The following is a 16,544-nucleotide window of genomic DNA, read 5'->3' as shown; positions in this document are numbered from 1 at the left end:
GACAATCATGTGACCTCGGAGGGGCAGGGACTAGAGAGGGTGGGTGGAGCTCTGACTAGGGCAGAACAGGAGTGAGAGAGAGAACAAGTGGGGGCAGTTACATCTCTGAGAGTAAGTGCTGGGTTCATGTAACTAAATCAGGAACAAAACATAGTACACTTATAGCAAAGCACTGGTAAATGTAAAATATATACGTGTGTGTGTGTGTGTAAACCTACTGGATGTGTTACCAGAAATAAAACATCTGTATGACAGTACTGGATGACATCTCTTGTTCTCCGCTTATGCAATTTGTCTAGCACTGTGACACTGCAGTTACCTTCAGGATCAGTAAAGTCTTATCTAATGAAATGTAATCTAATGTAATATAATGTAAACAAATCTAATCTAATCTCATTTTATCATCTTTAAATTGAATTTCTCACTCTTCTAGAATTTTGGGGAAATGTTCTCCCTAACAGCTAAGATCAACTCACACCACTGCCTCTAGTCACACCCTCCACCCAGTCACCACTGCCTCTAGTCACACCCTCCACCCAGTCACCACTGCCTCTAGTCACACCCTCCATCCAGTCACCACTGCCTCTAGTCACACCCTCCATCCAGTCACCAATGCCTCTAGTCACACCCTCCACCCATTCACCACTGCCTCTAGTCACACCCTCCACCCAGTCACCACTGCCTCTAGTCACACCCTCCACCCAGTCACCACTGCCTCTAGTCACACCCTCCACCCAGTCACCACTGCCTCTAGTCACACCCTCCATCCAGTCACCACTGCCTCTAGTCACACCCTCCACCCAGTCACCACTGCCTCTAGTCACACCCTCCACCCAGTCACCACTGCCTCTAGTCACACATTCCACCCAATCACCACTGCCTCTAGTCACACATTCCACCCAATCACCACTGCCTCTAGTCACACCCTCCACCCATAACAGGCTTTAGCTCACACTAGTCTCTCTTCTGTGGATTGCAGGTCCTTCTGTGCTGTAACTGTGCAGCTACGCTGTGGCATTCTCTTTTCATTTCTATGAACTCATACTTCTCTTTCCTCCTTTAAGTCTCTTCCTCTTTTGAAAGTATTTCTGGATCCAGTAGAATATCACTGAGTCTACCAGTATACCATCATCCAGTCAGAATACCTGAGAGTTTACTAGTAAACGATCTATTTCTTGTTGGCTTTGCTCATGAGTCTAGTTAATGTTTAATATTTAATGTTTAAAGTATAACTAAGTGAGCACTGCAGGTATAGCAGCCTAACAGACTTTGCAGGTGAAGTGATTGGAAAATACTCATTATTATGTAATACTTGTCTAGCACCTTTTTCAGGACCAAGTACGTTTTACAACCAACACACACCACACATCAGTGCTGGGTGTGCAGCTAAGAAAGACTTCCAGTTTGGGCTCTGGGACGTGGACATGCAGGACAGGTTTGAGTTCTGGGACGTGGACCGTAACAAAGTTTGTAAATGTGTAGCAGCACCCTCTGGTGGTAAGAAACAGAATAGAATGTTTTTACTTCAATTAACCTTTATTATTTTTGTTGAAAATAAAACCTACAACATGAGTGACATTGAGTATATGAAAAGCTACAATAGTTCATGTAAAAAAAAACAAAATACATTTTGCATTGCATATTAACTTGCAGTATTTGACAAATGATCTCTTACAAAGCAATTTAGACATTTATCAGGGGGCAGGTTAAAAGTAAATAATATAATAATAATAATAGTGCAAGCAAACATATGAATGAATGAATGAATGAATGAATGAACAGATGAGTAATTTTGCTGAAGGGTAAATGAATGCTGAAACAGCCGTTATAATGGCAGAAGCCAGAAATGTCTCGCAATTATCTTTTACAATGTACATTCAAAACTACAGAAACAGCACGATTATCAGATCATCAGATCATCACAACATCATATATCATCAGATCACAAAGCCACTTCAGTGGTTCTAAAAGCCTCAATCCAACCACAGGAAGCCAACAGATTTCCTTTATCCTCAGTATGTCACACTTGTTCTCTGTCTTCCTCTCGTTCTCTTTCATTGCTCACACTTTCAGGCTCTTCGTGTCTCCCTACACCTCCTCTTCACCTTTTTTCTCTCTCTCTGCCACATCATCTGGCTCTTTCAGAGGCAGGCACTCGTAACCGCCCTCGGCCTGCCCTGCCCCCTCTTCCTGCCCCTTCACTGGGCCTGCCTGCAGGGTGTGGTGTACCTCAGCCTGGGCAGTCTGACCCTCACCTTGACCTTTCAGCGTGTGGTACACCTGCGTCTGGGGACCCTTGAGAGGCTCATATCCACCTTGACCCTCACCTTGACCTTTCAGCGTGTGGTACACCTGCGTCTGGGGACCCTTGAGAGGCTCATATCCACCTTGACCCTCACCTTGACCCTCACCTTGACCCTCACCTTGACCTTTCAGAGAGTGGTACACCTGCGCCTGGGGACCCTTGAGAGGCTCATATCCACCTTGACCCTCACCTTGACCCTCACCTTGACCTTTCAGAGAGTGGTACACCTGCGCCTGGGGATCCTTGAGAAGGTCGTACTCTCCCTCAGCCTGTTCCTTACCCTGACCCTCACCTTGACCTTTCAGCGTGTGGTAAACCTGTGTCTGGGGACCCTTGAGAGGCTCATATCCACCCTGACCCTCACCTTGACCTTTCAGGGTGTGGTACACCTGCGTCTGCGGACCCTTGAGAGGCTCGTATTCCGCCTCCCCCTGACCTTTATTTCTGCCACCCTTCTCCACATCAATCAGCTCATATCCGCCATCAGCACCATCTTCCAGCTCCTTCACCTTTTTCCCACCAAACATCTGTGTGTTTCTTCTTCTCTTCCAATAACACACTGCCAGCACCAGACACAAGGCCACTGCCAGCACTACTGCAACAACCACAAGCATCACCACCAAATCTAGAGAGACAGAGACACCACCATTTATCGAGAGAAACAGAGACCCAGCGTGATGCTCCAGGCCTTTGTCATTGTCTATGTGGAGGTTCTCTCTGGTTACATTCTCTGGATATGCTGACATCTATCAGCAAAATAATCAACTCACTGAGTTCTGTACTCAGCAAACTAAAAATGTTAAATTGTTGCCATCATAATACATTTAATCTTCCACAAAAAACACCACAGTATGTATGTCACACTGGTGTGTGTGTGTGTGTATGAGTGAATGTATTTGTTAGTATGTCCAGTGATGGTTGGTACTCTGTGTGTATATGTCAGAAATCAGTGGTGATGGTACTGGACTAGTAATCAGAAGGTTGCCAGTTCAAGTCCCACCACTGCCAGGTTGCCACTGTTGGGCCCCTGAACATGACCCTTAACTCTAGGTTACTCAAGTTGTGTTCAGTCAGAAGTTGCTTGGTCAAAGCAAAAGCCTCAGATAAATGATGTAAATATCTGTGAGAAAAAGGCCCACCTACACAAAGTGCTTTTTTTCCTGACAAAACATTTGAGATTTTTAATAAAATGTTTTCATCAAGTTTGAAGCAATTTTTAAACACTTTTATATCTTTCAGATCTCTTACCTTTCATCTTATCTGTGTAAGGTGAGATGCGTGTGTGTGTGTGTGTGTGTGTGTGTGTGTGTGTGTGTGTGTGTGTGTGTGTGTGTGTGTGTGTGTGTGTGTGTGTGTGTGTACCTGGATCGGACTTGTGTAAGATGAGATAAGTGTGTGTGTGTGTATGTGTGTCTACCTGGAGCTGTGACTTGCAAGAGGACCTCATTGCTGAATCGGGAGAAACCATTTTCAAAAGCTGCTCTACAGGTGTAGAACCCCTCCTTTCGTGATTGGAGGTCTGCAGAGGTATCACTCAGTTTGCTGGCACTGCCCCCAGAAACCCTGTACCACCACTGGTGGGAACCAGGACTGTCACACTGTGGACACTTACACCTCAGTATCCCAGAGTCATGAACCAGGGTGGCTACAGGAGGGCCAGCTAGCACGTGCATGTGCACACACACACACACACACACACACACACACACACACACACACACACACACACACACACACACACACACACACAGACAGACACACACACACACACACACAGACACACACACACACACACACAGACAGGCACATACAAATGCACATTACTAAGATACATTAATTATCATTTTGTAGTAAATAAATTATTAATCAATTTTCTGCAAAGAGTAGAAGTATTCTTTTAGTAAAATGCTTTATGAATTGGATTTTGGATGTTTAATGAATGAGTTTTAAAAATGACATCACTGCAAACCTTTCTGTTGGTGTTATTGTGTGGCATTTATTGTTAATGTTGTGTGATTTTATAATGTTGTTTTATTTAATTTTAATGTTGTGTGGTTGTTATTGTGTTGGTTCAGATGTAGTTGTGATTGTGTTATTTTGTTGATTCAGGTGTAGTTGTTGTGTTGTATTGATTCAGATGTAGTTGTTGTGTTATTGTGTTGATTCACGTGTAGTTGTTGTTTTGTTGATTCAGGTGTAGTTGTTGTTGGGTTATTATGTTGATCCAGGTGTTGTGTTGATTCAGGTGTAGTTGTTATCTTGTGTTGATTCAGGTCTAGTTGTTGTTGTGTTATTGTGTTGATTCAGGTGTAGTTGTTTTTTGATTCAGGTGTAGTAGTTGTGTTATTGTGTTGATTCAGGTGTAGTTGTTACCTATGATTTGGAGCACCTGCTCATCCGAGTAAACGCTGTGATGGGCACTCGCAGATTTACTGATGTGGATGAACCTGTAGGTGGCGTCACACTTATATAAACCATCGGAGGACATGGTGATATTGTTGATGTCATATGTGTCCTTAGTGCCTGCAGGGAGCTTTTTTCCATTCTGATAAAACACAGCCTGATCCACATGGGCTCCACCCCACACCTCACAGCGCAGATGAACGTTCTCGCCCTCGCTCACTGGACCTTCTGGTACCTGCAGCATTACAATTCTCCCTGAGAAAGAGACAGGAAGTATTGGGAGGGGAGACAATGTTGGACACAATACTGTCTATTTCATTGTTTAGTGTGTCCTCTCTCTCTGTCTTTCTCTTAGGCATCCTGGGAGTAGAGAGGGAGGATGCTGTGGTGTGGGGTGAGACTGGTGTGGGGTGAGACTGGTGTGGGGTGAGCCGGGTGTGGGGTGAGACTGGTGTGAGGTAAGACGGGTGTGGAGTGAGACTGGTGTGGGGTGAGACTGTAGTGAGGGTAAGATGGGTGTGGGGTGAGGATAAGACTGATGTCACTATAGAGGTTATGATGTCACTATAGAGGTTATGCTCTGATGTCACTATAGAGGGTATGATGACAATATAGAGGTTATGTACTGATGTCACTAAGGAGGCTATAACTGCAGTGAAGCTCATGAACTGACATCACATGCACATTTTCTATACATTTCAGGACTTTTTCCCCCCTATCACCTAACCCCTGGTTACGTCTACCATTACACATTAAGCACTGGGTTTTGGTATTTTCTTTTGTTAGCTTGATTATCTTGTTCTGGCCTGTTTTATGCATGTAGCTCACCTTACTACTCCTTACAAGTTATTATTTTGGACATATCAAACGGATATCGTTTTATCAGCGAGCACATGACAGAAGACATTGCTGGAAGTAGTGGTCGACCAATTAATTGGTTCGATTTTTAAAAAAATGTATACTTTTAATACAAATTAATTAATTAATTAATTAATTTTATGTATATGAGCACACTACAGGAATAATACACATCTGTTTAAACCAAAGACAATGCAGACAATATTCATATAAGTTCAGCAATTTGTCTCATTTGTTGTTATTATGGAATTGTTATATCTTATAAGATGCAAAAATCCCACCAACAGCATCATGATATCGATGTGCTATATCAGCTATCAGACACAGCATGGCTTCTTCAGGCCTGGGACTGCGCGACAGTACCTGTAGCTCTGAGTGTGACTGCATTACTGCGCTGTTTGCTCTTGGTGTTCATGCACCAGTAGGTGGTGTTGGTGCTGTTTTCACCCTGGATGGAGGCATGTATCAAGGCAGTATGGTTGCTCATCTCCTGCCGTTGCGGTAGGGTCCAGTATTCAGTGAAGTCCTTTGTGTAGCGGCACCACCAGTCTGTAAGAGTGTCCTCCACATGGAGTCGCAGAACAACTGCATCTCCTCGACCAATCACAGCTTTTCTTCCTGTATTGGAGAGTCGTGCTTTGGGCACCAAGTCTGTCAGTGAGGGACAGCCAGAGGCAGAGAGAGACAATAATACAGAAATGAGCATATCAAGAGAAATGGGAGAAACAGAGGGAAGAAAACAGACAAAAGCAGAGAAGGGCCAGTTTGATATTGAATGAATGACTCAGACTGAGTGGAACCAGTGTACTTTAACTCTCATACAGTAACAGTGAATATTGTGTTTGCTTGTTTTGGAATTTGTGAAATGTTGTTAATTGTGAAATGTTAAATACTGATGTCTTACTCAGCACGTTGATGTTGAAACTTCCACTTTTCCTCCCTCCACTTTCACAGCTGTAGCTCACTGACTGGCGCAGCATCACTGTGATGGACGGGGTACTACTGAACTCAGTGAGATTTTTTAACCACTTCACGTCATTCTTGAGAATATCATGGCCATTCTTACACAGCAGAGTGATGACATCCGACACATAAAAGGTGGGGAAGTATGGGTGACTGACAACTGAGATGAGGGAGGGAGGGAGGGAGGGAGGGAGGGAGGGAGAGAGAGAGAGAGAGAGAGTGAGTGAGTGAGTGAGTGAGTGAGTGAGTGAGTGAGTAATCTAATATTACTGTGTCACAGTTAGTGGTGGCCATTGGCTGTGATGTAGAGCTGCACCATTAAGGGCCTTAAATGTGAAGAACAGAAGCTGATGAGGAACTTAGGAAGGAACTTAGCAGGGAGAAACACCCCCAATACCCCTCTCAGGCTTCCTGGTGAGGATGTGGGCAGTTGTGCTGTGAACCATCTGAAGTTTCCTCACACGCTCAGCAGGGCTGTGCTAGTCAAGTCCACAGGCTGTGATGGCACCAGTCTTTACTAGTAATATACAGTTTTACAAACCCTACTTATATGGGACTTTTATGATGACTGGTGTCAGTGTGTCCATGTGGTATATAACCACAGCATTAGAGTTAGGATCTGGGAGCAGGGAGTGCAGTTCCTGTTTTGTGTGAATTCTCTATATGGTAGTTTGTGAGAGTTCTCTATGTGGTGGTTTGCATGAGTTCTCTATGTGGTGGTTTGCATGAGTTCTCTATATGGTGGTTTGCATGAGTTCTCTATATGGTGGTTTGCATGAGTTCTCTATGTGGTGGTTTGCATGAGTTCTCTATATTGTGGTTTGCATGAGTTCTCTATGTGGTGGCTTGCGTGAGTTCTCTATGTGGTGGTTTGCATGAGTTCTCTATATGGTGGTTTGCATGAGTTCTCTATGTGGTGGTTTGCATGAGTTCTCTATATTGTGGTTTGCATGAGTTCTCTATGTGGTGGTTTGCATGAGTTCTCTATGTGGTGGTTTGCATGAGTTCTCTATATGGTGGTTTGCATGAGTTCTCTATATGGTGGTTTGCATGAGTTCTCTATGTGGTGGTTTGCATGAGTTCTCTATGTGGTGGTTTGCATGAGTTCTCTATGTGGTGGTTTGCATGAGTTCTCTATGTGGTGGTTTGCATGAGTTCTCTATATGGTGGTTTGCATGAGTTCTCTATGTGGTGGTTTGCATGAGTTCTCTATGTGGTGGTTTGCATGAGTTCTCTATGTGGTGGTTTGCATGAGTTCTCTATATGGTGGTTTGCATGAGTTCTCTATGTGGTGGTTTGCGTGAGTTCTCTATATTGTGGTTTGCATGAGTTCTCTATGTGGTGGCTTGCGTGAGTTCTCTATGTGGTGGTTTGCATGAGTTCTCTATATGGTGGTTTGCATGAGTTCTCTATGTGGTGGTTTGCATGAGTTCTCTATATTGTGGTTTGCATGAGTTCTCTATGTGGTGGTTTGCATGAGTTCTCTATATGGTGGTTTGCATGAGTTCTCTATATGGTGGTTTGCATGAGTTCTCTATGTGGTGGTTTGCATGAGTTCTCTATATGGTGGTTTGCATGAGTTCTCTATATGGTGGTTTGCATGAGTTCTCTATGTGGTGGTTTGCATGAGTTCTCTATATGGTGGTTTGCATGTTTGTCAGCTCTGTTCTGACTCTCATTAGAGTGGAGTTTGTAGCCAAAGACCAGTAGCTGTGTTGATTTTCACTTTTTGTCAGCTTTTTTGCCAAGTGTTGCATCAGCTTCCATGCTGTTAAAAGAACATGAGGTCAGGGAGGAGGTTCTGACACTTGCTTTGACTACTGTATCATCTATATATCACTGCCTGTCCCACCTGCATGGGGTGGAAGCTCCGCCCCTAATGATGGGCAAGTGAAGCTCATTCAGGGAAGATCGTGATTGGCTCTCTCCAGCATGGAGGAGAGGCACAGAAAGAATGGTGGTAGCATACCTGAGACACAGCCTGAGAAGCCCCCGCATCACACTGGAGCCATTTCAGTTCAGCTTACTTACCATCTGTGCTATTCGTTTATGTATAAATAAACATGCTGCTTTGCACTCACACGTACACGTGCGTGCGCGTGTGTGTGTGTGTGTGTGTGTGTGTGTGTGTGCGTGCTTCTGGGTCTACAGTAATGAATGAATTTAATTGGTTTAGTTTCCACATTTGGAAGCATTGTGACTAACACATTTATGTGGTACCTGCGAATCAAGCCCACAGCCTTGTGTTCTCACTGTGCCCTGCCAGCTGAATTAAAACAGACTCTCTGTGGAAGGAAACGTCTCTTTGGGAAGACAGTCCTCTGCACCTGTCCACAGGTAGGCAGGAAAGAATCTTCTGGACAGGGAGTGTGGCATTGAAATGTCCGTCTGGACTGCTCTGCTGGCTGTCCAGGGACATTTAACAAGATCTTTAAAGTTCATTACAGCAACTTTAACTACAACTGTCCAACTTTCGCAAGGTGCGTGTTTTTATCTGATCAAGGCAGCAGACTCCATGTTATTTTTATACACTTATTTACCAGTATTATAAAAGTCATATTGTACTGTAATTCTGCTATTTCATACTCATACTGTTCTGCACTTTCTCTAGTCCACTGACTTGTTGCGGTATCAGTGTTCTCACGACTGCATGCCAATTTGCAGTTCTCAGCAAGGGTGGACTACTTGAACATTTGTTGAAGTGCCCTCTACTGGCAGAGTACAGGTAGGTACCAAAATGCTATATGTCTTGCTGCTTTTCTTTTTACATCTGTTGCTAGGTGACAGGAATTCTAGTGCCTTTTCCAAAGCAGCTTCAGAGACTTTAGAAACTGATAAAGCTTTAAATGGGCTTATGTGTGAGTGAGTGTGTGTGTGTTGTCTTATGTGTGAGTGAGTGTGTGTGTGTTGTCTTATGTGTGAGTGAGTGTGTGTGTGTTGTCTTATGTGTGAGTGAGTGTGTGTGTGTTGTCTTATGTGTGAGTGATCGTATGTGTGTTGGTTTATGTGTGAGTGAGTGTGTGTGTGTGTTGGATTATGTGTGAGTGAGTGTGAGTGTTGTTTTATGTGTGAGTGATCATGTGTGTGTTGGATTATGTGTGAGTGAGTGTGTGTGTTGTATTATGTGTGAGTGATCGTGTGTGTGTTGTGTTATGTATGAGTGAGTGTGTGTATGTTGTCTTATGTGTGAGTGAGTGTGTGTGTGTTGTTTTATGTGTGAGTGATCATGTGTGTGTTGGATTATGTGTGAGTGATTATGTGTGTGTTGGATTATGTGTGAGTGAGTGTGTGTGTTGGATTATGTGTGAGTGAGTGTGTGTGCTGGATTATGTGTGAGTGATCGTGTGTGTGTTGGATTATGTGTGATTGAGTGTGTGTGTTGGATTATGTGTGAGTGATCGTGTGTGTGTTGGATTATGTGTGAGTGAGTGTGTGTGTTGGATTATGTGTGAGTGATCATGTGTGTGCTGGATTATGTGTGAGTGAGTGTGTGTGTTGGATTATGTGTGAGTGAGTGTGTGTGTTGGATTATGTGTGAGTGAGTGTGTGTGCTGGATTATGTGTGAGTGATCGTGTGTGTGTTGGATTATGTGTGAGTGATCATGTGTGTGCTGGATTATGTGTGAGTGAGTGTGTGTGCTGGAATATGTGTGAGTGATCGTGTGTGTGTTGCATTATGTGTGAGTGAGTGTGTGTGTTGGATTATGTGTTTGTGATGTCCAGTCTGTGTGGAGCCTGTGTTGGTGAGAGAACACTGGACGTCTTGTGTGCTGCTGTTGTCTATATTTTAGTTTAAATTTGCTTAGACAATAAAAGTAACAAAAGTGACAAGTAGCAACAACCACCAATTGATCCATAAATGTGATGGACGATCTATAACAGTGTTCAGCCATAAGATGATATGTTGAAACTTCTATAACTTTATTACCTGATTTCTAACATTTCTGACATTGTTTTGGCTAGTTTTACAGAAACTCCTTTAGGGTATCTGAAGCTGTTAGACATTAAATATTAATATTAATGAAAATGTTAATCGGATGCAAGCTATGCTTCTCACATGGCAATCAGAGAGAAAGAGAGAGCGAGAGAGAGCGAGAGCGAGAGAGAGAGAGAGAGAGAGAGAGAGAGAGAGAGAGAGAGAGAGAGAGAGCGAGCGAGAGAGCGAGCGAGCGAGCGAGCGAGCGGGGCCATGTTGGAAATGACCAGATCAGGAACCTTGTTTTCAGTGTCAGCAGTTTCTCTATGAATAATTTCACCATGATTGCTGAGTTGATTTGTGTGAAGCTTTGTGAAAGCTCCTGTTTTAAAATTCATATTTGAATTGATTTAGATTTGAATTGATGTAAAAAGCATTTTTATCAATATTTGTTGAATTTCATCATAGAACCAAATATATATGGAGGAGGTGTAATTGTACAGAAAGAGCTGTACAGAAATAACAAACAAAATAAAATAATGGTTGGTTGACAGGAGATAACAAACTTAAACTGGAGAAATCGAAGAATTAAATTGTTTGTCAGATAAGAGATTAACTTTCATTCTTGTTGTCAGACTAGACCTGGAGACTGTGCATGTACACGTATGTGTGTGCATATTTGCATGTACATACCTTTTAGTTCGTTTGCTCTTGTAAACGCCAAGAACACTGTTAATAAATAAAGAACATATATTAGTTTACATTTTTACATTTACGGCATTTGGCAGATGCTCTTATCCAGAGCGACTTACAAAAGTGCTTTGTTATCTACCCATAGAACACACCCTAGTACAGTACAGCAGGTTACATTAGTTTGTATTTATAAACACACACAAGTGTAGATACCCACCTGGACTCTTTCAGCTGTGTGTGAAGGGTATTAAGGAGTAATAACTGTAATTACTGCATATGTCTCATCTATTCAGAATGTGATGTTACTCGAGGGTGAGTCTGAACATTATACACTTTTGTAGAACGGAAGCTGATCTCCTGCAGAAAAGAGAGCTGGTTCTTGGAGCCAAAATTCTTACTTCACAAATGTGTCTTGTAGAAGATGTATGGCAAAACCCTGACATGCCACTACCTCATCTCATCTTAGTTCACAATTTAACGTGCAACTGGGGTCGGGCTTAGCTGGGGTCAGGTTTAGCTGGGCTCAAGTTTAGCTGGACTCAGGTTTAGCTGGGGTCAGGCTCAGTTGGGGTCAGGCTTAGCTGGGCTCAGGCTTAGCTAGACTCAGGCTTAACTGGGTTTTCTGACCCCAGCACTATCTATATCTGCATCCTACAAAGCCACAGAACCAGCTGCAATCACACACAGCCCTTTGAGTAAAATCATTCTGACAACATCAGACTAAATCTGAACACTCTGCACTGACCTGCTAACCTTTATTTGATGTTAATTCAAGACCTGCGATCTAGTGAAACATTCAACTGTATATCTGAAAAAAAAAAACAGGTCATGCAAGACAGAGACCAGTCTGGGTGCACAGAACCAGAGAGAGAGAGAGGGAGGTATAGAGGTGGTGAAACTGAGCTATATTCAGTGAGGTGTCAGACAGACCCAAGGTGTTGGGATTACCTGGTAGTAGTAGGAGCATTTTTCTGGTAATAAGGAGTTCAGCGGCGCAAGGACACCCGTCTGTCAGTCCGTCTGTGCGCGAGTGAGCGAGAGCAGGAGGAAGTGGAGTGATATGAGAGTAGAGAAGTGTAGTTCTGTGAAATGATGATTAGAAATCTTTCTTTCATGTGGCCCACATTCACTTACACCTCAGTTTTTTAAAACCACACCAAAATAACTACAACAAAAACACCAACATATGTTAAATATGCAGTTTGGGTCATTTAAAGGAGCGTGACATATATGACATTACTGCACAAAGTGTGTGATGCAGCACCGTGAACGTGAGACCTGCTCCTGGAGGGAGGTGTGGGGAGGTTGCTCACCTTCACACCACAAACTCGCTGTAGTGATTCATTTAAATTGTCTGGATCAAATCTGAAATGCATTCAAAATGGAGGTGTGTCATATGACTGAGGCTGTTCAGTTCAGTGATAATACCAACCAAACCAATATGAACACAAAAATCTTTCTACTTTCAGAGCAATGGTTAGACCAAACGTTTAGGCCATGTTATGACCCCGTCTAGGCTGTGAGGCTGTAACAAACGGCTAATATAATGGAAGTTGCGACAAAGTGAACAGCAACAAAAACAAACAAATACAAATGGAAAGTTTTTTTCAGTGTATTTTACAGAGGTTATGATTCAGAAATAATCAATCATACTGGTGCAAATGTCTTCAGGAGTGACCCAAGCCAAAATAACAAACAAAACTCACACTAATTAAATAAAACTACACACGAACAACACAAGAAACATACAACAGACTTTCCTAACTCCCTAACACAAAAACAGAGACAAAACCCACACCCAACAAAAATGGCAGTCACTCCCTACCACCAGTGTCCAACACCAAAATACCAAACAAACAATATTTACACTCTTTACACAGTCTATATATATGTATACATACAGAGCTACCAAAGCAGGAGGGGGAAGCCAAAGACGAAGTCCAAAAATGGGGCAAAACAAGGTCATACACAAAAGATCATACAAATGTTCAATCACAGCAAAACAATTCCAAACTAATGCACAGTCTCCTTTCTCTCTCTTTTGCTTCTGGGAAAAGAACAGCTGGCACAGTTGGCTGGGAAACTCAGCAAGGAACAGGGAGTAGTCTCAAACAGGGAGGAAATTCTCTCTCTCTCTCTCTCTCTCTCTCTCTCTCTCTCTCTCTCTCACTCATTCACTCACTCAACACCCATCCCCATAAGTACGGAGGTTCCAGCACACAAACAACAAAACAAGCCCAAACCATCAACATCTGGAAAGAATCTGCTACTGCATTTTCTGAACCCTTTTTATGTTTGATGTCAATATTAAACCCTTGGATGATCAGAGACCAACACATTAAGCGCTGATTGGCATTAGTCATATTCTGCAAGAACACGAGTGGATTGAGATTAGTGTATATGGTGATGGGGTCTGGACTACCACCAAGGTACATCACAAAATATGGCAAGCTAGAAGGAGTGTGAGGGCTTCCCATTCAATAGTGCTGTAGGCCAGCTGGTGTTTCACAAACCTTCTAGAAAAATAACAAATAGGGTGATCTAGGCCTTGTGAGTCCTCTTGTAGGAGGACAGCACCAGCTCCACTACCACTGGCATCTACCTGAAGTGTAAAAGGACGAGTAAAACCAGGGATACGGCGGCTCCGGTATCTCTCAAACCTCTAATTTGTTGTTTCCTTTCATCAGATTCCAAGAAAGAAATATAACAATAAAAAATGAAAGATCTAAAAACTGGCTCTATATCTGACAGTGGTAACAGAGGTAATGTATTTATTGCGTGGAATAATATGTACTTATTCCGAGGAGGAGGCATCGGCCTCTCGGGACCCATACTCATCCACATCACTTCCTTGTCCGCCTCAATGTGTACGCAATAGTTCTGTCTCACGCTCCTTCAACTTCACCGCTAGCATAGGATCTACCCCAGGGGACAGAGACATACCGGGATCTATACGTAGACCATGTACTATTGTGCTATTTCCTACTTTTGAAATGTTTACAATCTAATGTAATGCTGTGATATACTTGACTATTTGATAGCCGGCTAACTGCAGACAGAAGCTCTGATGTCTGTTTGATGTCCTCTGACTTTAGTCTAATGTGCGATGGGATTCTGATCTGTTGTATGCTGTAACCTGTACTATCTGTCTTCTTCCTCATCTGCCTGGCAGACATTGTTTGGTGTATATCAATTATGGATATGCGTAACGTGTCTACCGTACCATAGATGAGTTCAGTCTCCTCCTTGTGCATACATACATCTGGCCCTCTCTCCCACCATTTACCAAGCTCTCCATATTAGAACTCACTGACAGGTCACTTTTTTTTCAACATGAGTATTATTTTTGGTCCTTTAAACACCTGTGACACCAGCACCCTAAACACCTAATGCAACCCAACACCCCAAACACCAGTGCCCTGAGCACCCCTAAAGCCAGTACTCGGAACACCCTTAATGTCATAACGCCAGTGCGAATAAAGCTGCATTTACCTCTAAACCCTAATGCCCCAACACAAGAGCCCTGAATGCCGGTGCCCCAAATGCAGCCTTATTCACATACACGCCCTCTAAATGACACCCACACACCCACACATGCCCTCTAATCCACACACACACACCATCATACACATTTAGCTGATGCTTTTGTCCAAAGCGACTTACGATTAGGACTGAGTACAACTTGAGAAATTGAGGATTAAGGGCCTTAACACTGGTAACTTTACAGTGGTGAGACTTGAACCTGCAAATTACAAGTCAAGCATCTTAACCACTGAACTACCACTGCCTGTCCACCCTCTCATTAACATATATTTTGGGTGCACCCCTGCTTGTGTGTCTGCGTGGCAGGTGTGTGTGCATGTGTGAGTGTGTGTGTGTGTGTGTGCATACATTAAAGAGTGGCCCATCTGAACAAAAAAAAAAAGTGGAAATTTAATTAATTTGAATCCCACAACCTAAAACCACATCAGTGGATTGTTATTTGTTGCAGTTCTTTTTTTATTTGTAGTCATGAGTACAAATTAGCTTTGCAGATGGGTTTCTATATTCTATGAAGTGGGTTGGTTTGCTGTAAAATAAATGTATTACTGAAGGTTTGGTTCTCTCAGTTCAGGTAATGCTGCAGTCAAACAGCAGAGAAGCCAAATATCAGAATCTCACATTTGGCTAACTGGTCCTGTGGATGAGAGAAACATCCGTCCCTTCACAGCACACTCACTGTTTTTCCATCAACATACAGAAAAGAAAAAGACTCAAAGAAAGTGATGGTGTAACTGTTTCAGTAAAATGATGACACTCCCTTGGCTAAGAGACCTCAGCTGTACGGTGTATACACTGGTTCATACAGGACGTTTATTAGTGCAGTGATTCAACTATATGCCAACAATTATGTTCCCAAATGCCACATTAAATAGCAGAAATAATCTTCAAATGTATGTGGTACTTATGTAAATTAGTTTTTTGCATTTGGCACTGAACATGCATAACTTCCTGTTTTGCATACTGTAGCACACTGCTCAGTAAAAGATTAAATGAATAATCTTTGCATGCATTTGCATGTGTTTGCATGCATTGTGCAACTTCTAAATATTGTATGATTTAGTTTAAATTGTTATGTAAACAATATATCAATAGCTAGATAAAACCGCTGGGTTCTAATCTGGAGAAAAAACTAAAATTTTGGGTCCACCCTAGCCTGTATGTTTGTGTCTCAGCCGTGTGTGCATGTGGGAATGTGTGTCATCCATAATTAAATGTAGCATAGCCATAATAGGCAAATAAATCTCACTTCCTTGCCATGTTCTTATAAACGATTGTGTGCACGTGTGTGTGTGTGCGTGTGTGCATGTGCATGCGTGCGTGTGTGTGTGCGTGTGTGTGTGTGCGTGTGTGTGTGTGCATGTGCGTGCGTGTGTGTGTGTGTGTGTGTGTGTGTGTGTGTGTGCATGTGCGTGCATGCGTGTGTGTGTGCACTAGGGGCTGGTCCTTTCCGTTGTTAAATCCACAAAGCCTTCTGGTCAGAATACACACTAAAGATGACTAAGGCTTACCAGTCTAATTCAGGCAAATGAGGGTGCGTGTGTGTGTGTGTGTGTGTGTGTGTGTGTGTGTGTGTGTGTTTGTGTGTGTGTGTGTGTGTGTGTGTATGTTATGTACTATACAGTGTACTTGGGTGTGTGTGTGTAATCTGATATGGTCCAGAATTAAATGTGCAATCACCACAATTGCCATGTTCTTATAAGCAAACAAGAGCCATGCAAATGTGTGTGTGTGCGTGTGGGTGTGTCTGGTTGCCAGTGTTAACCAGTCTAAAGTTATGCTCTAGTTATGTGGTGTGTGTGTGTGTGTGTGTGTTTGTTTGCACACTGGTGGCTGGTAAATTTCCATTGTTGCCTGGTGCTGATC

At 42.9% G+C, this 16,544-nt stretch overlaps 3 protein-coding genes across 9 annotated transcripts in view; 2 read left to right on the top strand and 1 right to left on the bottom strand.

The window, feature by feature from the left end:
* Nucleotides 1-262, top strand: part of slc17a7b (solute carrier family 17 member 7b) — a 20,597-nt gene extending 20,335 nt beyond the window's left edge. Inside the window, exon 13 of the mRNA XM_081696049.1 lies at nt 1-262. This exon is cut by the window's left edge and continues 144 nt beyond it. Coding sequence (XP_081552175.1) covers nt 1-59 — 59 coding nt within the window. The 3' untranslated portion in view covers nt 60-262.
* A 133-nt stretch (nt 263-395) lies between these two features.
* On the bottom strand, nt 396-13,252 carry LOC113590149 (uncharacterized). 5 transcript variants are annotated; one of them, XM_027030165.3, is made up of 9 exons: nt 13,040-13,179; nt 12,452-12,503; nt 12,087-12,220; nt 11,139-11,174; nt 6,471-6,689; nt 5,930-6,217; nt 4,679-4,963; nt 3,723-3,965; nt 396-2,930 (listed from the first exon to the last, which is right to left on the bottom strand). In XM_027030165.3, exons 3-9 carry the CDS (start codon nt 12,103-12,105, stop codon nt 2,089-2,091), a joined length of 1,932 nt encoding a protein of 643 aa, XP_026885966.3. In that variant the 5' UTR covers nt 12,106-12,220; nt 12,452-12,503; nt 13,040-13,179; the 3' UTR covers nt 396-2,088. The 5 variants fall into 5 exon arrangements, with proteins under 5 accessions (XP_026885966.3, XP_026885967.3, XP_026885958.3 ...); XM_027030166.3 differs by having other exon boundaries at nt 12,087-12,158; XM_027030157.3 differs by lacking the exon at nt 12,452-12,503 and having other exon boundaries at nt 13,040-13,252.
* The window catches only part of LOC113568011 (SH3 and multiple ankyrin repeat domains protein 1), an 82,381-nt gene continuing 72,362 nt past the window's right edge, over nt 6,526-16,544 (top strand). For 2 of the 3 annotated variants that reach the window (XM_081696035.1, XM_081696030.1), the window contains exons 1-2: nt 6,526-6,664; nt 8,796-9,254. The gene's annotated coding sequence lies outside the window, so the exon portion shown is untranslated. The remainder of the gene's footprint in view (nt 6,665-8,795; nt 9,255-16,544) is intronic. The other variant, XM_081696031.1, reaches the window with a different exon arrangement.

This window comes from Electrophorus electricus, chromosome 14 (genome assembly GCF_041902795.1).
Source record: "Electrophorus electricus isolate QZ-2024a chromosome 14, ASM4190279v1, whole genome shotgun sequence".
In the NCBI taxonomy this organism is placed as follows: domain Eukaryota; kingdom Metazoa; phylum Chordata; class Actinopteri; order Gymnotiformes; family Gymnotidae; genus Electrophorus; species Electrophorus electricus.
This window is presented reverse-complemented; position numbering and strand designations above follow the sequence as displayed.